The 24,886-nt window shown below is 53.9% G+C and overlaps 1 protein-coding gene across 1 annotated transcript in view; it reads left to right on the top strand.

Moving 5' to 3' along the window:
* Window positions 1-15,904: 15,904 nt before the first annotated feature.
* PEPD (peptidase D) overlaps window positions 15,905-24,886 on the top strand; it is a 45,202-nt gene continuing 36,220 nt past the window's right edge. The window contains 4 exon segments of the mRNA XM_078883292.1: window positions 15,905-15,950; window positions 21,676-21,973; window positions 22,425-22,552; window positions 23,405-23,480. Coding sequence (XP_078739418.1) covers window positions 15,934-15,950; window positions 21,676-21,973; window positions 22,425-22,552; window positions 23,405-23,480 — 519 coding nt within the window. The 5' untranslated portion in view covers window positions 15,905-15,933.

The raw sequence follows: 24,886 nt of genomic DNA on the forward strand, positions 1-24,886 counted from the left end.
CACCCACTCACTCACTCACCCACTCACTCACTCACCCACCCACTCACCCACCCACCCACCCACCCACCCACTCACTCACTCACCCACTCACTCACCCACCCACTCACCCACTCACTCACCCACTCACTCACACACTCACTCACACACTCAGTCACTCACTCAGTCACTCACCCACTCACTCAGTCACTCAGTCACTCACTCACCCACTCACTCACCCACCCACCCACTCACCCACTCACTCACCCACTCACCTAGCCAGGCATCTCGAGTGTGGCTGGTGATTGTCTGCTGATGATGCTGCTGATGCTGCTGCTGATGATGCTGCTGATGATGTGGAGAGAGACGACGTCTCAGGAATAGCTCTGCTTGCCACGCCGCTCATCACCACTCAGTCACTCACTCACCCACTCACTCAGTCAGTCACTCAGTCAGTCACTCACTGACCCACTCACTCAGTCACTCACTCACACACTCACACACTCACTCACTCAGTCACTCACTCAGTCACTCACTGACCCACTGACCCACTCACTCAGTCACTCACCCACTCAGTCAGTCACTCACTCAGTCACTTACTAAGTCACTCACTCACACACTCAGTCACTCACTCACACACTCACCTAGCCAGGCAGCTCGAGTTTGGCTGGTGAGTGTCTGCTGATGATGCTGCTGATGATGTGGAGAGAGACCAGGTCTCAGGAATAGATCTGCTTGCCACGCCGCTCATCACCACTCACTCACTCAGTCACTCACTCACTCACCCACTCACTAAGTCACTCACTCACTCAGTCACTCACTCAGTCACTCACTCACTCAGTCACTCACTCACTCAGTCACTCACTCACTCAGTCACTCACCCACCCACCCACTCACCCACTCACTCACTCACTCACCCACTCACTAAGTCACTCACTCACTCAGTCACTCACTCAGTCACTCACTCACTCAGTCACTCACTCACACACTCAGTCACTCACTCAGTCACTCACTCAGTCACTCACTCACTCAGTCACTCACTCAGTCACTCACACACTCAGTCACTCACTCACTCACTAACTCACTCACCCACTCACCCACTCACTCACCCACTCACCTAGCCAGGCACCTCGAGTGTGGCTGATGAGTGTCTGCTGATGATGTGGAGAGAGACCAGGTCTCAGGAATAGATCTGCTTGCCACGCCGCTCATCACCACTCACTCACTCAGTCACTCACTCACTCACCCACTCACTCAGTCACTCACTCACTCAGTCACTCACTCACACACTCAGTCACTCACTCAGTCACTCACACACTCAGTCACTCACTCACTCAGTCACTCACCCACCCACCCACCCACTCACCCACTCACTCACTCACTCACCCACTCACTAAGTCACTCACTCACTCAGTCACTCACTCAGTCACTCACTCACTCACTCAGTCACTCACTCACACACTCAGTCACTCACTCAGTCACTCACTCACTCAGTCACTCACTCAGTCACTCACTCAGTCACTCACTCACTCAGTCACTCACTCACTCAGTCACTCGCTCACACACTCAGTCACTCACTCAGTCACTCACACACTCAGTCACTCACTCACTCAGTCACTCACCCACCCACCCACTCACCCACTCACTCACTCACTCACTCACCCACCCACCCACACACTCACCCACCCACCCACTCACACACTCACTCACTAACTCACTCACCCACTCACCCACTCACTCACCCACTCACCTAGCCAGGCACCTCGAGTGTGGCTGATGAGTGTCTGCTGATGATGTGGAGAGAGACCAGGTCTCAGGAATAGCTCTGCTTGCCACGCCGCTCATCACCACTCACTCACTCAGTCACTCACTCACTCACCCACTCACTCAGTCACTCACTCACTCAGTCACTCACTCACACACTCAGTCACTCACTCAGTCACTCACACACTCAGTCACTCACTCACTCAATCACTCACCCACCCACCCACCCACTCACCCACTCACTCACTCACCCACCCACCCACACACTCACCCACCCACCCACTCACACACTCACTCACTAACTCACTCACCCACTCACTCACCCACTCACCTAGCCAGGCACCTCGAGTGTGGCTGATGAGTGTCTGCTGATGATGTGGAGAGAGACCAGGTCTCAGGAATAGCTCTGCTTGCCACGCCGCTCATCACCACTCACTCACTCAGTCACTCACTCACTCACCCACTCACTCAGTCACTCACTCACTCAGTCACTCACTCACACACTCAGTCACTCACTCAGTCACTCACACACTCAGTCACTCACTCAGTCACTCACCCACCCACCCACTCACCCACTCACTCACTCACTCACCCACTCACTAAGTCACTCACTCACTCAGTCACTCACTCAGTCACTCACTCACTCACTCAGTCACTCACTCACACACTCAGTCACTCACTCAGTCACTCACTCAGTCACTCACTCACTCAGTCACTCACTCAGTCACTCACTCACTCAGTCACTCACTCACTCAGTCACTCACTCACACACTCAGTCACTCACTCAGTCACTCACACACTCAGTCACTCACTCACTCAGTCACTCACCCACCCACCCACCCACTCACCCACTCACTCACTCACTCACCCACCCACCCACCCACACACTCACCCACACCCACCCACTCACACACTCACTCACTAACTCACTCACCCACTCACCCACTCACTCACTCACCCACTCACCTAGCCAGGCACCTCGAGTGTGGCTGATGAGTGTCTGCTGATGATGTGGAGAGAGACCAGGTCTCAGGAATAGCTCTGCTTGCCACGCCGCTCATCACCACTCACTCACTCAGTCACTCACTCACTCACTCACTCACCCACTCACCCACTCACTCACTCACTCACTCACCCACCCACCCACACACTCACCCACCCACCCACTCACACACTCACTCACTAACTCACTCACCCACTCACCCACTCACTCACCCACTCACCTAGCCAGGCACCTCGAGTGTGGCTGATGAGTGTCTGCTGATGATGTGGAGAGAGACCAGGTCTCAGGAATAGCTCTGCTTGCCACGCCGCTCATCACCACTCACTCACTCAGTCACTCACTCACTCACCCACTCACTCAGTCACTCACTCACTCAGTCACTCACTCACACACTCAGTCACTCACTCAGTCACTCACACACTCAGTCACTCACTCACTCAGTCACTCACCCACCCACCCACTCACCCACTCACTCACTCACCCACTCACTAAGTCACTCACTCACTCAGTCACTCACTCAGTCACTCACTCACTCACTCAGTCACTCACTCACACACTCAGTCACTCACTCAGTCACTCACTCAGTCACTCACTCACTCAGTCACTCACTCAGTCACTCACTCACTCAGTCACTCACTCACTCAGTCACTCACTCAGTCACTCACTCAGTCACTCACACACTCAGTCACTCACTCACTCAGTCACTCACCCACCCACCCACCCACTCACCCACTCACTCACTCACCCACCCACCCACCCACACACTCACCCACCCACCCACTCACACACTCACTCACTAACTCACTCACCCACTCACCCACTCACTCACTCACCCACTCACCTAGCCAGGCACCTCGAGTGTGGCTGATGAGTGTCTGCTGATGATGTGGAGAGAGACCAGGTCTCAGGAATAGCTCTGCTTGCCACGCCGCTCATCACCACTCACTCACTCAGTCACTCACTCACTCACCCACTCACCCACTCACTCACTCACTCACCCACACCACCCACACACTCACCCACCCACCCACTCACACACTCACTCACTAACTCACTCACCCACTCACCCACTCACTCACCCACTCACCTAGCCAGGCACCTCGAGTGTGGCTGATGAGTGTCTGCTGATGATGTGGAGAGAGACCAGGTCTCAGGAATAGCTCTGCTTGCCACGCCGCTCATCACCACTCACTCACTCAGTCACTCACTCACTCACCCACTCACTCAGTCACTCACTCACTCAGTCACTCACTCACACACTCAGTCACTCACTCAGTCACTCACACACTCAGTCACTCACTCACTCAGTCACTCACCCACCCACCCACTCACCCACTCACTCACTCACTCACCCACTCACTAAGTCACTCACTCACTCAGTCACTCACTCAGTCACTCACTCACTCACTCAGTCACTCACTCACACACTCAGTCACTCACTCAGTCACTCACTCAGTCACTCACTCACTCAGTCACTCACTCAGTCACTCACTCACTCAGTCACTCACTCACTCACTCAGTCACTCACTCAGTCACTCACTCAGTCACTCACACACTCAGTCACTCACTCACTCAGTCACTCACCCACCCACCCACCCACTCACCCACTCACTCACTCACTCACCCACCCACCCACCCACACACTCACCCACCCACCCACTCACACACTCACTCACTAACTCACTCACCCACTCACCCACTCACTCACTCACCCACTCACCTAGCCAGGCACCTCGAGTGTGGCTGATGAGTGTCTGCTGATGATGCTGCTGATGATGTGGAGAGAGACCAGGTCTCAGGAATAGCTCTGCTTGCCACGCCGCTCATCACCACTCCACGTCGCCTGCGCTCGGCTACCCGAGCTGTGTGCCAATCTCGCGCGGGTGGATACACACAGAGATATAAATATACACACACCTACACACACCTACACACACACACACAGATACACACACACCTACACACAGAGATATAAATATACAAACACCTACACACACCTACACACACCTACACACACACACACACAGATACACACACACCTACACACAGAGATATAAATATACAAACACCTACACACACCTACACACACACACACACAGATACACACACACCTACACACATCTACACACACAGAGATATAAATATACAAACACCTACACACACCTACACACACACACACAGATACACACACACACCTACACACATCTACACACAGACACACAGATACACACACACACACCTACACACATCTACACACACAGAGATATAAATATACAAACACCTACACACACCTACACACACACACACAGATACACACACACCTACACACACCTACACACACACACACAGATACACACACACCTACACACAGAGATATAAATATACAAACACCTACACACACCTACACACACACACACAGATACACACACACCTACACACATCTACACACACAGAGATATAAATATACACACACCTACACACACCTACACACACACACACACAGATACACACACACCTACACACATCTACACACACAGAGATATAAATATACACACACCTACACACACCTACACACACACACACAGATACACACACACCTACACACAGAGATATAAATATACAAACACCTACACACACCTACACACACACACACAGATACACACACACCTACACATATCTACACACACAGAGATATAAATATACAAACACCTACACACACCTACACACAGACACACACAGATACACACACACACCTACACACACCTACACACAGACACACAGATACACACACACACACCTACACACATCTACACACACAGAGATATAAATATACACACCTACACACACCTAGACACACACACACACAGATACACACACCTACACACACCTACACACACACACAGATACACACACACACCTACACACACAACAACCGCCATTCGCCACTAAGTGGCGGTGACGTCACCACGACGCTTGTGCCAGGCCATGTGCACCCTGAGGCCACGTGAAGTGTCAAACGCCCGCTGGCAGGAGGTCACGGGGCAGACCCAGCAGGTGCCACGGGTCGACTGACCGAGATGACCGAGACGACTGGCTGATGCACCACCTGTGCCCCCTACTGTGCCAATTTGTTCTGCTTTAGCCACCTGGCGCTCCACGCGTTGTTGTGAGCGTCGTTCCTCCGCCCATTTCCCCTTGACATCTGGAGGAGTGGGGGACGATGCCAACCCCAGCCGCAAGCGATGGTTAAATTATCGCTTACAACTTTCATCAGCTAGCTGAGACCAGGCCACTAAGGGTTTGAATGGGGTCCTGGGTGTACACCCACCACCGGAGTGGAAGAATGGCAGGCGCATCTTACAGATGACAAGTCCATGGTCAGTGGGCAGATCAGCTCCACGGCAGGTCCTGGTGTCAAGGACATGGGCTCGCATCCGCTGTTCCGTCACTATGTAGTCCAGCAGATGTTCTTGCTTGGACCCGGCATGCATCCATGTTGTGTGGATGTGCCGATGCCGGAACAGCGTGTTGGTAATTACAAGCCAATGGGCTGCACAAAAATCTAGCAGCCTCCAGCCGTTGTTATTGAGCTGATCTGGTCCATGCCCTCCAATCACTCCAGACCAGGTGCCAGCATCATGACCAACTCGGGCATTGAAATCACCCAACAAGATGACTCTGTCCGGAGTGGCCACTTTAGCCAGCACCTGTGACAGGAGGTCATAGAAGGCATCCGACTCATCGGCTTTGCCTGCATCCCTCCACGGATGTTCGTCTTCGGTGGGGGCATAAGAAACCACGACCACCACTCCTCGCCTTTGGTTGATGGGAAGTCGAGCCCAAAGTAGCCTGGGTCTTACAGCTTCCCACACCTCACCACCACGCTCCCACGCCCCCTTCATTCTTTTGTTCAGAAGAAGAGCCACTCCCTGTTGTTTGGCAGTCTCCTGCCCCGAGTAGAGGACTATCCACCCCTCATGGTGGAAGGAGCCAGAGCCGGTCCACCAGACCTCCTGAATACCACAGAGATCCAGGCAGTTCCAATTCAGCTCCCGCAGTAAACGTTCGAACATTCCACGTGGCCACACGTAGTGGTTTTTTGTTGTTTCTGGAGGAGCCCCAATGGTAAGGTTTCAGTCTCCTGGCTCCGCCAATTGGGGTTTGGCCAGGAGACGTCATAGACGCCTGTCCCCCCGGGGCCTCCGGCACAAGCTTATTAATAAAACATTTCCGTCCTGGTTTAGCGGTTATTAATTGAAGGTGGAGGGGTTGCCAGCCCCTCGCACCCGTCCAGAGCCCCCTTTTGGCCACTGTGGTGGTCACAGACGGCATGAGGGGAGAGGCCAATGGGCATTGGCCCTCTCTCCACAGCACTGTCCACGACAGAGTTGCCCGTCCGGCACCGTGAGGAGGTAGGGGATTGTTTTGCCGGACACACACACACATCTACACACACAGATACACACACACCTACACACACACACCTACACATACACACACACCTACACACACACACCTACACACACATACACACACCTACACACACATCTACATATACAGATACACACACACACCTACACACACACACCTACACATACACACACACACCTACACACACACACCTACACACACATACACACACATCTACACACACAGATACACACACACACCTACACACACACACCTACACATACACACACATACCTACACACACACACCTACACACACCTACACACACATCTACATATACAGATACACACACACACCTACACACACACATCTACACACAGTCACACACCTACACACACCTACACACACATCTACACACACACACCTACACACACACATACAGACACCTACACACACACATCTACACACACACATACACAGTCACACACGTACACACACACACACCTACACACACACATCTACACACACACCTACACACACAGACAGACACCTACACACAGACAGACACACACAGACACCTACACACACACAATGTTCGCACACTGTACCACTGTTCTAAATTTAAGGCTGAGTCGTCCTAAGGGAGGGCCAGCCACAGGGTCGAATATCACTCGCCAGCGATGTCGGCTGCGAAGGGGAATGTGCACCGCGCTAACCGCTGCGCCACCACTCCTCCGATCACACAAGCTACACTATACGCTACACTATACACTACACTATACACTGCACTATACACTGCACTATACACTCCACTACTATACACTACACACTACATTATACACTACACTATACACTACATGCTACACTACACACGACTACACTACACGCTACACCACACGCTACACTATACACTACACACGACTACACGCTACACTACACTACACACTATACTACACACTACACAATACACTACACTATACACTACTCTACACACTACACTATACACTCCACTACACACACCACTACACTATACACTACACTACACACTACACTGCACTACACACTACACTATACACTACACTACTACACACTACACTACACGCTACACTACACACTACACTATACACTACACTACACGCTACACTATACACTACGCTACACACTACACTATACACTACTACACACTACACTATACACTACACTACTACACACTACACTACACGCTACACTACACGCTACGCTACGCTACACACTACACTGCACACTACACACTACACTACACTATACACTACACTACACACGATGTTGCCTTATCGCACTGTTGGGGCAAGCAGCAGAAGTGATGGTGGTGGTGGAGATGGAGGTGGTGTTGGTGGTGGAGGAGGAGATGGTGGTGGTGATGGAGGTGGTGGTGGTGAAGGTGGTGATGGAGGCGATGGTGGTGGTGATGAAGGTGGTGGTGGAGATGGTGGTGGTGGTAATGGAGGTGATAGTGGAGGTGGTGGTGGAGATGATGGTGGTGGTGGAGATGGAGGTAGTGGTGGGAATGGAGGTAATGGTGGAGGTGGTGATGGTGGTGGAGGAGGAGGTGGTGGTGGTGGAGGTGGTGATGGTGGTGATGATGGAGGTGGTGGAGGAGGTGGTGGAGGTGGTGGTGGAGGAGGTGGTAGTGATGGAGGTGGTGGAGGAGGTGGTGGTGGTGATGATGGAGGTGGTGGTGGAGGTGGTGGTGATGGAGGTGGTGGTGGAGGTGGTGGTGGAGGAGGTGGTGGTGGTGATGATGGAGGTGGTGTTGGTGGTGGAGGAGGAGGTGGTGGTGGAGGAGGTGGTGATGGAGGTGGTGGTGGTGATGATGGAGGTGGTGGTGGTGATGGTGGTGATGATGGTGGTGGTGGAGGAGGTGGTGGAGGTGGTGGTGGAGTTGGTGGTGGTGGAGGAGATGGTGGTGGTCATGATGGAGGTGGTGTTGGTGGTGGAGGAGGAGGTGGTGGTGATGGAGGTGGTGGTGGTGAAGGTGACAGAGGATGAGATGGAGATGGTAGTGGTTGTGAGTCACATCAAGAGTGACTTGCTGCACCACACCTATCACCAGACCCAGGGCTCGAACCCAGGTACTCAGTGTCTCCGTCACGGCCATTATGAACCCCCGTGTATCTCTGTGTGTGTCTCTGTGTGAGTGTCTGTGTGTCTGTCTTCAGGTCTTCTCGGCCACGGTCATTCCGTCCCTTCTCTACGCTTGCGAAACGTGGACCCCCCCCCTAATGGAGCATCTTCGCCGGTTGGAAACATTTAGGCTGGCCTGCCTACGATCCATCCTGGGTTTAACCAGGCTGGATTGTGTGAGGAGCTCACAAATCCTTGAAACATCTGGGCAAAGTCCCATCGGTGAGCTCCTCCGGCAGGCAAGGCTGCGTTGGCTGGGTCATGTAGCCCACATGCCCAGCCACCGCATGCCTAAGCAGCTTTTGTTCGGCCGGATCGAGGGGGCTAAACGGGCGCGGTACGGGCTCGAGAAGAGATGGAGTGATGTGGTACAGGAGGACGTGGAGCTGAGTGGACTTGCCGATGACTGGTACCAGCGGTGTCAAGATCGGCCTCTGTGGAGGAGGCTCGTGAAGGACGCTACTGGGCAGTTGGAGGCAGTCGCCCTCCAACAACAATGGAGGGCGGATTAGCGACGCTCACAACAACGAGCGGAGCGCCGGGTGGCTAAAGCACAGCAAGTTTGCACAGTAGGGGGCACAGGTGGTGCATCAGCCAGTCAACTCGGTCATCTCAGTCAGTCGACCCGTGGCACCTGGGTCTGCCCCGTGACCTCCTGCCAGCGGGTGTTCGACACTTCACGTGGCCTCAAGGTGCACATGGCCTGGCACAAGCGTCGTGGTGACGTCATCGCCACTTAGTGGCGAATGGCGGTTGTGTGTGTATGTGTCTCTGTGTGTCTGTGTGTGTGTCTCTGTGTCTGTGTGTGTCTCTGTGTGTCTCTGTGTGTGTCTCTGTGTGTCTCTGTGTCTGTGTGTGTATCTGTGTGTGTCTCTGTGTCTGTGTGTGTCTCTGTGTCTCCGTGTGTCTCTGTGTGTGTGTCTGTGTGTGTCTCTGTGTGTGTCTCTGTGTTTGTCTCTGTGTGTGTCTCTGTGTCCGTGTGTGTCTCCGTGTGTGTCTCTGTTTGTGTCTCAGTGTCTGTGTGTGTCTCTGTGTGTGTGTCTGTGTCTGTCTCCGTGTGTCTCTGTGTGTATGTGTGTCTGTCCCTCTCCGTACGTGTGCTTGGATGCAGGTCAACTTGGCCACCGATGATAATATTTCAAGAACAAGTTTCAGTTTCCAGATTCCAGCCACCGCATCCTAGGCGACCTTTTGAACTCCGCATTCCCAGAGAGCGATCCCGTCATTCTATCCGGGAGTGATGTTAACTACCTCGTCTGGTATGCAGGAGGACGTGGGTTCGATCACGACCCCGTGGGATGTTTACTACCTCGTCTGGTACGGAGGAAGTCCCTGGGTTCGATCCCGACCACTGGCCACGCCTGGCTGCTGAATATTTGGAGTCTGCGTCTTTCTCTCTCATCAGCATCATCATCACGGTGGCTACTGGCCATTATGAACCCCCTGAGAGAGAGAGAGACACCCAGACCCAGGGCTTGAACCCAGGCTCTCAGTGTCTCCGACACGGCCATTATGAACCCCCTGAGAGAGAGAGAGACACCCAGACCCAGGGCTTGAACCCAGGCTCTCAGTGTTTCTGACACGGCCATTATGAACCCCCTGAGAGAGAGACACCCAGACCCAGGGCTTGAACCCAGGATCTCGGTGTCTTTGACACGGCCATCGTGAACCCCCTGAGAGAGAGAGACACCCAGACCCAGGGCTTGAACCCAGGATCTCAGTGTCTCCGACACGGCCACTATGAACCCCCTGAGAGAGAGGGAGAGACACCCAGACCCAGGGCTTGAACCCAGCCTCTCAGTGCCTCTGTCACGGCCATCATGAACCCCCTGAGAGAGAGACACCCAGACCCAGGGCTTGAACCCAGCATCTCAGTGTCTCCGACACGGTCACTATAAACCCCCTGAGAGAGAGACACCCAGACCCAGGGCTTGAACCCAGGCTCTCAGCATCTCTGACACGGCCATTATGAACCCCCTGAGAGAGAGAGAGACACCCAGACCCAGGGCTTGAACCCAGGCTCTCAGTGTGTCCGAGACGGCCATCGTGAACCCCCTGAGAGAGAGAGACACCCAGACCCAGGGCTTGAACCCAGGCTCTCAGTGTGTCCGAGACGGCCATCGTGAACCCCCTGAGAGAGAGAGACACCCAGACCCAGGGCTTGAACCCAGGATCTCAGTGTCTCCGACACGGTCACTATAAACCCCCTGAGAGAGAGGGAGAGACACCCAGACCCAGGGCTTGAACCCAGGATCTCAGTGTCTCCGAGACGGCCATCGTGAACCCCCTGAGAGAGAGAGACACCCAGACCCAGGGCTTGAACCCAGGATCTCAGTCTCTCCGACACGTCCATTATGAACCCCCTGAGAGAGAGAGAGACACCCAGACCCAGGGCTTGAACCCAGGCTCTCAGTGTGTCCGAGACGGCCATCGTGAACCCCCTGAGAGAGAGACACCCAGACCCAGGGCTTGAACCCAGCATCTCAGTGTCTCCGACACGGTCACTATAAACCCCCTGAGAGAGAGACACCCAGACCCAGGGCTTGAACCCAGGCTCTCAGTGTGTCCGAGACGGCCATCGTGAACCCCCTGAGAGAGAGAGACACCCAGACCCAGGGCTTGAACCCAGTGTCGTCTCAGTGTCTCCGACACGGCCACTATAAACCCCCCGGCAGACACTTGATCATCCTTCATCTTTGTATAAATATCCCCAATGCCCATACCGATTGTGGCAAAATGTCAACTGCCGATATTCATTACCCCGTGCCTGTGGGTCAAGCACAGGCCTCGGTCTGTCTCTGTGTGTGTACGTATGTGTCTGTATGTGTGTGTGTCTGTATGTATGTGTGTGTGTCTATATGCATGTGTGTACGTATGTGTATGTATGTGTATGTCTATACATTTAGGCTGGCCTGCCTACGATCCATCCTGGGTTTAACCAGGCTGGATTGTGTGAGGAGCTCACAAATCCTTGAAAGATCTGGGCAAAGTCCCATCGGTGAGCTCCGGCAGGCAAGGCTGCGTTGGCTGGGTCATGTAGCCCGCATGCCCAGCCACCGCATGCCTAAACAGCTTTTGTTCGGCCGGATCCAGGGGACTAAACGGGCGCGGCACGGGCTAGAGAAAAGATGGAGTGATGTGGTACAGGAGGACGTGGAGCTGAGTGGACTTGCCGATGACTGGTACCAGCGGTGTCAAGATCGACCTCAGTGGAGGAGGCTCGTGAAGGACGCTACTGGGCAGTTGGAGGCAGTCACCCTACAACAACAACGAAGGGCGGAGGAGCGACGCTCACAACAACGAGCGGAGCGCCGGGTGGCTAAAGCACAGCAAGTTGGTACAGTAGGGGGCAAAGGTGGTACATCAGCCAGTCATCTCGGTCATCTCGGTCAGTCGACCCGTGGCACCTGCTGGGTCTGCCCCGTGACCTCCTGCCAGCGGGCGTTCGACACTTCACGTGGCCTCAAGGTGCACTTGGCCTGGCACAAGCGTCGTGGTGACGTCACCGCCACTTAGTGGCGAATGGCGGTTGTTGTTGTCTATATGTATGTGTGTGTCTGTATGTCTGTATGTGTGTGTCTGTAAGTGTATGTATATGTGTGTGTATGTAAGTGTGTAATCATCACCATCATAATCACCACCATCATCATCACCACTACCACCACCATCATCACCACCACCACCACCATCATAATCATCACCACTACCTCCACCATCACCACCACCAACAACACCACTAACACCAATACCACCACCTCCAAGATCTGGGCCAACACCACCACCACCAACACCACCACCTCCACCATCACCACCACCAACAACACCACCAACACTAATACCACCACCTCCACCATCACCACTACCACCACCAACACCACCACCAATACCACCACCTCCAAGATCAAGGCCAACAGCACCACCACCAACACCACCACCAACACCAATACCACCTCCTCCAAGATCTGGGCCAACACCACCACCACCAACACTAATACCACCACCTCCACCACCAACACCACCACCACCACCACCACGAACACCACCACCTCCAACATCACCACTACCACCAACACCACCACCAACACCACCAACACCACCACCTCTACCATCACCACCACCAACAACACCACCAACACTAATACCACCACCTCCACCACTACCAACACCACCACCACCACCAACACCACCAACACCAGCAGCTCCACCAACACCACCACCACCACCACATCCCTGCACAAACATATCCCCATGTCCGTCTCTGTCGCGATGTTCTTGGTCAAGCGCGCAGAGATTTCACTTCCCCCCCACCCACTCCGACCCCCCCCCCACCCAACCATCCATCCCCAACCTCTCCGCATTGCCCCTCAACCATCATCAATCACTGAGCCCCCCCCCTTGCCCCCCCCCCACACTTTTACAGCTCTCTAAATAGCTCCCCCAACCCTATCACAGACACTCGTTCCTTCCTCAGCGCGGGATATTGAGAGAGGTCACTGTGAGGTCGGCAAGGGCTGCACGGTGAGGTGGTGCCATCATCACCATCATCATCTTAATCACCATCATAATCACCATCATAATCACCATCATCACCATCATCATCACCATCATCACCACCATCACCACCATCATCACCATCACCACCACCACCATCATAATCATCATCACCACCACCACCAGCACCAACATCATCATCACCACCATCATCACCAGCACCATCATCATCATCACCATCATAATCACCATCATAATCACCATCATCATCATCACCATCATCATCACCATCATCACCACCATCACCACCATCATCACCATCACCACCATCATAATCATCATCACCACCACCACCAGCACCAACATCATCATCATCACCACCACCATCACCACCATCATCACCATCACCACCATCACAATCACCATCATCATCACCATCATTACCATCATTATCATCATCACCATCATAATCACCATCATCATCATAATCACCATCATCATCACCATAATCACCATCATCACCAGCATCATCATCATCACCACCACCACCATCATTACCACCAGCATCACCATCATCATAATTATCACCACCATCATCATTACCACCACCATCATCACCACCACCATCATCATCACAATCACCACCATCATCACCATCATCATCATCTTCATCATCACCATCATCATCATCACCATCATCATCATCACCATCATCATCATCACCATCATAATCATCACCACCATCATCATCACCATCACCACCAGCATCACCATCATAATCATCACCACCACCACCACCATCATAATCATCACCACCACTACCACCACCATCATAACCACCACCACCACCATCACCACCACCACCACAACACCGATCACAGCAGTGAAAGAGACACCCAGACCCGGGTCTCGAACCCGGCTTCTCAAAGGTGTCCGGCTCATCGCTGCACGAGGGGCAAGCTGCCCCTGGGGGTGCCCCTAGGCCCCAGACCCCCACACAGCAGCAGCGGACACATTTCGTTATCCTAAATGTTTATTGGGCCATTGATGAAATTGCTAAACAACAACAACAACAACAACCACGTGACCAGCCCCTCCCCTCCACGTTCCCCCGCTGTCACGTGGCTTCCCCCCCCCCCGCAACCCCCTCCCCTAGTCACGTGACCAGCCCCTCCCCCCCCGTTCCTCCACTTGCACGTGACCCCTCACAACCCCCCAGACACGTGACCAGCCCCTCCCCTCCACGTTCCCCCGCTGTCACGTGGCTTCCCCCCCCCCGCAACCCCCCTCCCCGCAACCCCCCTCCCCTAGTCACGTGACCAGCCCCTCCCCTCCCGTTCCTCCACTTGCACGTGACCCCCTCCACAACCCCCCCAGACACGTGACCAGCCCCTCCCCTCCACGTTCCTCCACTTGCACGTGGCTTCCCCCACCCACAAACCCCCTCCCCTTGTCACGTGACCAGCCCCCCCCCGTTCCTCCACTTGCACGTGACCCCCCCACAACCCCTCAGACACGTGACCAGCCCCTCCCCTTACCGTTCCCCCCGCTGTCACGTGGCTTTCCACCCCCCCAACCCCCCTCCCCTCACCCCTAGTCACGTGACCAGCCCCTCCCCTCCCGTTCTTCCACTTGCACGTTGACTCCCCACAACCCCCCCCAGACACGTGATCAGCCCCTCCCCTCAATTCCCCCACTGTCACGTGATCGTCCACCCCCCACAACCCCTCCCCACAGACACGTGATCAGCCCCTCCCCTCCACGTTCCCCCGCTATCACGTGATCACCCCCCGCGACTCCCTCGCCACCCACAGCAACACGTTCAGCCCCTCCCCTCTGTCCCCCGTTGTCACGTGACCCCCCCGCGACCCCCTCGCCACCCACAGCAACACGTTCAGCCCCTCCCCTCTATCCCCCGTTGTCACGTGACCCCCCCGCGACCCCCTCGCCACCCACAGCAACACGTTCAGCCCCTCCCCTCTATCCCCCGTTGTCACGTGACCCCCCCGCGACCCCCTCGCCACCCACAGCAACACGTTCAGCCCCTCCCCTCCGTTCCCCCGCTGTCACGTGACCACCCCACACAGCCCCGCCCCCCACACCACTCACGTGACCTCCAGCCCAAGATGTCGTCTCGCGCTGAGTGAGTCTCTCCGTCTCTACCCAACTTGACATTTTGTTTGTGAATATTTTAAAATATATGTTTTTCTAAATTAAAAACAACTAAACGTGAGGGGAAGTTAAACTCGCCTAAGCGCCGTGCGAAAGCGTAGTAGTGTTTTAATCGTTAATTTAATAAAAAATGCAACGCATCACCGGGCCAGCTTTAAACAGCAGGCTTGCGATGGCGACGCTTTGTCAAAATAAGGGTAATCGCTTCGCGGGCTGATCGAAGCGTGAAGACGCCGGCGGACGCGGCCGACAACCCCGCCGCCGTCTCCGCGGGACGGCGCGCTACGAGATAGGCGCAGAGAGGGAGCGATTCTGCCTCTTGGGAGCGAAGTTACAGCGCTCGAAGCGGTCACCCCCCCTCCTCATCTACTATACACTATACACTACACTATACACTACACTACTATATACTACACTATACACTACACTATACACTACTATACTATACACTACACTATACACTACTATACACTACACTATACACTACTATACACTACACTACTATACACTACACTATACACTACTATACACTACACTATACACTACACTATACACTACTATACACTACTATATACTACACTATACACTACTATATACTACACTATACACTACACTACTATACACTACACTACTATACACTATACACTACACTATACACTACTATACACTACACTATACACTACACTATACACTACTATACACTACTATATACTACACTATACACTACTATATAATACACTATACACTACACTACTATACACTACACTACTATACACTATACACTACACTATACACTACTATACACTACACTATACACTACACTATACACTACACTATACACTACTATATACTACACTATACACTACTATATACTACACTATACACTACACTACTATACACTACACTACTATACACTATACACTACACTATACACTACTATACACTACACTATACACTACTATACACTATTATATACTACACTATACACTACTATATACTACACTATACACTACACTATACACTACACTACTATACACTACACACTACACTACACTATACACTACTATACACCACTATACACTACTATACACTACACTATACACTACACTATACACTACTATATACTACACTATACACTACACTATACACTACACTACTATACACTACACACTACACTACACTATACACTACTATACACTACACTATACACTACTATACACTACACTATACACTACTATACACTACTATACACCAGAGGTGTGGACTCGAGTCATGTGACTTGGACTCGAGTCAGACTCGAGTCATGAATTTGATGACTTGCGACTCGACTTGGACTTGCATAACAATGACTTTGTCCCACCTCTGCTATACACTACACTATACTCTACTATACTATACACTACACTATACACTACACTATACACTACTATACACTATACTATACACTATACTATACACTACACTATACACTACACTATTATACACTACACTATACACTACACTATACACTACTATACTATACACTACACTATACACTACTATACTATACATTACACTATACACTACACTATACACTACACTATACACTGCACTATACACTACACTATACACTACACTATACACTACACTACTATACACTACTATACACTACACTACTATACAATACACTATACACTACACTACTATACACTACACTATACACTACACTATACACTACTATACACTACACACTACACTACTATACACTACACTATACACTACACTATTCACTACACTATTCACTACACTATACACTACACTACACACTATACACTACACTAAACACTACTATACACCACACTACACACTACACGACACACTTTACACTACACTATATACTACACTACTAAACACTACACGCCACGCTTGTGCTGTACTAAGTAACGAATTGTCCACGTTCTGTTGACGCGGCAAACCTTCTAACTGGTTTTCTCTGCCGGGTGGTGGAGGGTTTAACAACTCAACGTCTGCGCACATTCTCGCCAAAGATGAAAGAGAAACATCCACACTGTGGAGAAAATGCGAAGTCCAAATACAACGCAGTTCATCTTCTTGGTTCTTTCGGTAAAGTCACGTAGAAGGGAAGTAATAAAATAATAAAAATAAAACATAATAAAATACAATTCTCACGACGTTTCGGCCACAACGCAAGCAGCCGTCCTTGCGTTGTGACCGAAACGTCGTGAGAATTATTTTATTATGTTTTATTTTTATCATTTTATTACTTCCCTTCTACGTGACTTTACCGAAAAAACCAAGAAGATGAATCCCTGCAGTCACGAAAGCTTTAAATCGAAATTTTACGCAGTTCATGTCCTTGCTATTTTTAAAGTCTACTTTTGGTCTTTTTCACTTCCACATACTCCGGCTGTGACCATCACCTCCCTTCCTCCCGGCGCCACGGTGGCTATGAGATGTTGACTACCTCGCCTGGTCTACAGGAGGTCGTAGGTTCGATCCCTGGGAGATGTTGACTACCTCGCCTGGTCCGCAGGAGGTCGTGGGTTCGAGCCCTGGGAGATGTTGACTACCTCGCCTGGTCTACAGGAGGTCGTGGGTTCTATCCCTTTGCGATGTTGACTACCTCGCCTGGTCTACAGGAGGTCGTGGGTTCTATCCCTGGGAGATGTTGACTACCTCGCCTGGTATGCAGGAGGTCGTGGGTTCGATTCAGACCCTGACGATGACTGCTGCTGCTGTATATTTGGAGTCTGCGTCTCTCTCTCATCATCATCATTACGGTGGCTAGGAGATGTTGACTACCTCGCCTGGTCTACAGGAGGTCGTGGGTTCGATCCCTGGGAGATGTTGACTACCTCGCCTGGTATGCAGGAGGTCGTGGGTTCTTTCTCTGGGAGATGTTGACTACCTCGCCTGGCCTGCAGGAGGTCGTGGGTTCGATTCCGTGACTCTGACGATGTCTGCTGCTGCTGTATATTTGGAGTTTGCGTCTCTCTCTGTCATCATCATCACGGTGGCTAGGAGATGTTAACTACCTCGCCTGGCCTGCAGGAGGTCGTGGGTTCGATTCAGATCCTGACGATGCCTGCTGCTGTATATTTGGAGTCTGTATCTCTTTCTCTCATCATCATCTAGGTGGCTATGAGATGTTGACTACCTCGCCTGGTCGGCAGGAGGTCATAGGTTCGATCCCGACCCTGACGATGCCTGGCTGTTTATTTTGGGTCTGTGTGTCTCTTTTTCTCTCCCTGTTGTCGCGTTAATTTGTTCCCCCAGTCCCCTGGGTTTTCTCTCTGGTGTTTGGCTACCGCTATAAAATTTCACAACAAACTATGGGTCTTTGTGTGAGTCTATGGGTCTCTGTGTGAGTCTATGGGTCTCTGTGTGAGTCTATGGGTCTCTGTGTGAGTCTATGGGTCTCTGTGTGAGTCAATGGGTCTCTGCGTGAGTCAATGGGTCTCTGCGTGAGTCTATGGGCCTCTGTAAGAGTAGTCTATGGGTCTCTGAAGAGTCTATGGTTCTTTGTAAGAGTAGTCTATGGGTCTCTGTATGATGAGCCTGTGGGTATCTGTAAGATTAGTCTATGGGTCTCTGCGTGAGTAGTCTGTGGGTCTGCGTGAGTAGTCTGTGGGTCTGTGTGAGTAGTCTGTGGGTCTCTGCGTGAGTTGTCTGTGGGTCTGCGTGAGTAGTCTGTGGGTCTGTGTGAGTAGTCTGTGGGTCTCTGCGTGAGTAGTCTGTGGGTCTGCGTGAGTAGTCTGTGGGTCTGCGTGAGTAGTCTGTGGGTCTGTGTGAGTAGTCTGTGGGTCTCTGCGTGAGTAGTCTGTGGGTCTGCGTGAGTAGTCTGTGGGTCTCTGCGTGAGTACGTGTGTGTGTGTGTGAGTACGTGTGTGTGTGTGTGAGTACGTGTGTGTGTGTGTGAGTACGTGTGTGTGTGTGTGAGTACGTGTGTGTGTGTGAATTTATTTCGCACCATCGTACGTCAATCGGAGGTGCAACAAATGAAACGCACAAGGCAGATTCTGAAATCCCTACAAGATAAGTTTCAGGGTTCAGCTTTAAGATATATACATCTTTTACTGCGTACAGCAAAATCAACGACGAACCGTCGACTCAAAGTCCACCTAACGTGGCCGTGTCGGAGATGCTGGGGTCAAGGTTCAATCCCTGGGTCTGGGTGACACAGTGATTATAAACCCCCTGAGAGAGAGAGAGAGACACCCAGACCCAGGGCTTGAACCCAGGCTCTCAGTGTCTCAGACACGGCCTCGTGAACCCCCTGAGAGAGAGAGAGACACCCAGACCCAGGGCTTGAACCCAGGATCTCAGCGTCTCCCCTGAGAGAGAGAGAGACACCCAGACTCAGGGCTCGAAATCCGGCATAACGACCCCTTAACGCCTCGTTAGTACCGGACGGTAACGCTGTGGTGAAAAGTGCCATGGGGGGAGGGCCAATTTCGATTGGCTATACCCCCTCATGGCGTTTGTAGCCACCGCAGCGGCCAAAGCGGGGGCTCTGGATGGGTGCGAGTGGCTGGTAACCCCTCCACCTTCAATTAATTACCACTAAACCACAGAAAAAGATCCAACTATGCTTGTGCCAGGAGACGTCATTGACGCCTGTCGCCGGGGGGACAGACTTCATTGAGGTCTCCAGGCCAAACCTCTCTTGGTGGAGCCAGGAGATTGAATCCTTACCCTCGGGGTACCTCCAGAAACAGCAAAAAGCCACTACGGGTGGCCACTTGGAATGTTGGAACGCTCACTGCGGACGAGAGGCTGCCACTCCTCTGTCGGGAGCTGGACCGGTACCGCCTGGATCTCTGTGGCATTCAGGAGGTCCGTTGGACCGGCTCTGGCTCCTGCCACTATGAGGGGTGGACAGTCCTCTACTCGGGGCAGGAGACTGCCAAACAACAAGGAGTGGCTCTTCTGAACAAAAGAATGAAGGGGGCATGGGAGCGTGGCGGTGAGGTGTGGGAATCTGTAAGCCACAGGCTACTTTTGGCTCGCCTTCCTATCAACCAGAGGCGAGGAGTGGTGGTCGTGGTTACTTAGGCCCCCACCGAAAATGAACATCCATGGAGGGATGCAGGCAAAGCCGATGAGTCGGATGCCTTCTATGACCTCCTGTCACAGGTGCTGACTAAAGTGGCCACTCCGGACAGAGTCATCTTGTTGGGTGATTTCAATGCCCGAGTTGGTCATGATGCTGGCACCTGGTCTGGAGTGATTGGAGGGCATGGGCCAGATCAGCTCAATAACAACGGCTGGAGGCTGCTAGATGTTTGTGCAGCCCATGGGCTTGTAATTACCAACACGCTGTTCCGGCATCGACACATCCACACATCATGGATGCATGCCGGGTCCAAGCAAGAACATCTGCTGGACTACATAGTGACGGAACAGCAGATGCGAGCCCATGTTCTTGACACCAGGACCTGCCATGGAGCTGATCTGCCCACTGACCATCGACTTGTCATCTGTAAGATGCGCCTGCCATTTTTCAACTCCGGTGGTGGGTGTACACCCAGGACCCCATTTCAAACTAAGGTAGCCTGGTCTCAGCGAGCTGTGTGTTTGTGTGTATGTACCTGTGTGTGTGTGCGTGTACCCGTGTATATTTACCTGTGTGTGTGTGTGCGTGTGTGCGTGTACCCGTGTGTGTGTGTGTACCCGTGTGTGTGTGTGTGCGCCAGGCCAACTTTCCGTGTGGGCGATCACACCCACCCGGTGCCCATGGCGCTGTTTGCCGACAACCGGCGCCGTCTGTGTGAGCGTCTCCGTGCCCGCGACGTCGCCGGTGCCGGTGGTGCCGGTGGTGCCGGTGGTGCCGGTGGTGCCGGTGGTGGCGGTGGTGGTGCCGGTGGTGGCGGTGGTGGTGCCGGTGGTGGCGGTGGTGGTGGCGGTGGTGGCGGTGGTGGCGCCTGGGTGGTGCTGCAGGGTGGCGAGCAGACTCAGCGCTACTGCACCGACACGGACGTGCTCTTCCGGCAGGTGAGTCACCCAGCTGGTCACCCAGCTGGTCACTCACCTGGTCACCCAGCTGGTCACCCAGCTGGTCACTCAGCTGGTCACCCAGCTGGTCACCCAGCTGGTCACCCAGCTGGTCACTCAGCTGGTCACCCAGCTGGTCACTCAGCTGGTCACCCAGCTGGTCACCCAGCTGGTCACCCAGCTGGTCACTCAGCTGGTCACCCAGCTGGTCACCCAGCTGGTCACCCAGCTGGTCACCCAGCTGGTCACCCAGCTGGTCACTCACCTGGTCACCCAGCTGGTCACCCAGCTAGTCACCCAGCTGGTCTCTCACCTGGTTGCCCACATAGGCGCCCACTACCACCACCATCACCACCAACATCACCACCACCATCATCACCTCCACCACCATCATCATCATCACCACCATCATCATCATCACCACCCTGCTACTCCCCTTCTCACCCCCCAGGAGTCGTTCTTCCACTGGCTCTTCGGGGTGCAGGAGGCCGACTGCTTCGGCGCGATGAGCGTCGACTCGGGTCGCTCGCTGCTGTTCGTGCCCAAGCTGCCGGAGGTGTACGCCACCTGGATGGGCACGTGAGTCACCCACTCACCCACTCGCTCGCTCACCAACTCGCTCACCAACTCACTCACTCACCCACTCACTCGCTGCTGTTCGTGCCCAAGCTGCCCGAGGTGTACGCCACCTGGATGGGCACGTGAGTCGCTCACCAGCTCGCCCGCTCACTTGCCAACCCGCTCGCTCACCCGCTCGCTCACCAACTCACCCACTCGCTCACCCGCTCACTCACCAGCTCACTCACCACCTCACTCACCAACTCACCCGCTCGCTCACCAGCTCGCTTACCAGCTCGCTCGCTCGCTCACCCACTCGCTCACCCCGCTCGCTCACCAGCTCGCTCACCAGCTCGCTCACCAGCTCGCTCACCAACTCACCCGCTCGCTCGCCAGCTCGCTCACCCACTCGCTCACCAGCTCGCTCACCCGCTCGCTCACCAGCTCGTTAACCCACTCGCTCACCAGCTCGCTCACCAACTCACCCGCTCGCTCGCTGCCAGCTCGCTCACCCACTCGCTCACCAGCTCGCTCACCCACTCGCTCACCAGCTCGCTCACCCACTCGCTCACCAGCTCGTTCACCCACTCGCTCACCAGCTCGCTCACCCGCTCGCTCACCAGCTCGCTCACCAGCTCGCTCACCAACTCACCCGCTCGCTCACCAGCTCGCTCACCAGCTCGCTCACCCGCTCACTCACCAGCTCACTCACCAGCTCACTCACCAGCTCGCTCACCAGCTCACTCACCCGCTCACTCACCCTCTCACTCACCCACCCACTCACCCACTCACCCACTCACTCACCCACCCACTCACTCACCCACCCACTCACCCACCCACTCACTCACCCTCTCACTCCGTGTGTCTCCCCAGGATCCACCCCCCTCAGCACTTCCTGGCTAAGTACGGCGTCGACGAGGTCCACTTCACCTGCGACGTGAGCCCCACGGCCCTCCCCTAGGTCCACTCAGCCCTACACTGCCCTGCTGGTGGTGGGGGTGGTAGTGATGGTGGTGGTGATGGGGGTGGTGATGGTGGTGGTGATGGGGGTGGTGATGTTGGTGGCGGTGATGGTGGTGATGGTGTAGGGGTGTTAGAGAGAGAGCCCGTTATGCATGGCAGCCTATGGTAAACAAACACAGTAGGCGGGGCTACATGTGTGCACAAGCAGGTGCCCTCTGCGACGTCCGCGCCAGACACCCTGGGGGGTCGATTCGGTCGTTATGATCCCCCGGGGCCCCACCCCTCAGGGAGAGGTTGGGTATAAAAGGGGAATGTATCGAAGGGCTCGGGAGTGATGTTTAGCTAAAGAAGAGGAGGCGGAAGACGTCTGAGAGAGAGCCCTGGACTCCCCCTGGTACGCCGTCCTTATCAGGACTGCGCAGGCTCGAGCCAGTGGCGTGGTACCAGAGCCAGAGCCAGTGCTGGTCTGGACTCTGGGTACCGGGCCCGACTGACCAGTGTCGGGCCAAGATAGCCTCCCCTAGCCCATTAGTGGAGGACTCAGAGGCAGGCTAAGGTTAGCCTAGAGGTGTGTCCTCAGATAGACGGGTGAGGGGGCCGATACCCCCTCAATTGTGTATGTCACAACGTTGGTGTTAAATAAACAAGTGTGCCTCCAACTCCGGTGTGAACGAGTCGTGAGCGTTACTACATCTGGCGTCAGAAGTGAAACAAAGTACGAACATGGATACACGCCGGACGACTCGAGTCGGGGTACCAGAGGCAGAAGACACCACTGCAGTCGGAGGGCCCGAGACGGCTGAAGATGCCATCGACCAGCCGGGGCTGGGCGCATCCACGCCACGGCAGCTGGAGGAAGGGGAGCCGTCGATGGAGGGGCTGAGGGAGGCGCACGCGAAGCTGACCGAGCTGCTGTACGCCGCAGCCGCCATGCTCGACACCATCACGCAGCTGGGGGCTGCGGGACCGCCACGGGGCAACGGCAGCCGACGATCACAGCGCCTTCCCGCCATTTCCACGGAGCAACATTTTGAAACTCCCGCCATCGCTGCAGCTGCTGTTGAGGGCGTGGCCGCTCTAAGCATCGCGTCCAACGGCGGGAGTACAGTACCTGCCGCGTCACCACCAACGGGCGGAACGTCACCACGGGTGCGACCGGCGATGCCATCGCTGGTTCGTGCCGACGCTGAGTTGAGTGAGGCGGACGAGGGAGTGCGTTCTTCCTCTGCAGCCGCTGCCTTACATCAGCGGCTACCTCCACTCAAGGAATTTGTGGGCGAGGATGGCGACTGGGGCGGCTTCCAGCGGCGCTTCCTCGCTCACCAGGAGATGGCACAGTGGACAGACGCCGAGGCTCTCCGCGCGCTGCCAGCACTTCTCGACAGCGACGCC

This window comes from Lampetra fluviatilis, chromosome 70 (assembly GCF_964198595.1).
Source record: "Lampetra fluviatilis chromosome 70, kcLamFluv1.1, whole genome shotgun sequence".
NCBI lineage: Eukaryota > Metazoa > Chordata > Hyperoartia > Petromyzontiformes > Petromyzontidae > Lampetra > Lampetra fluviatilis.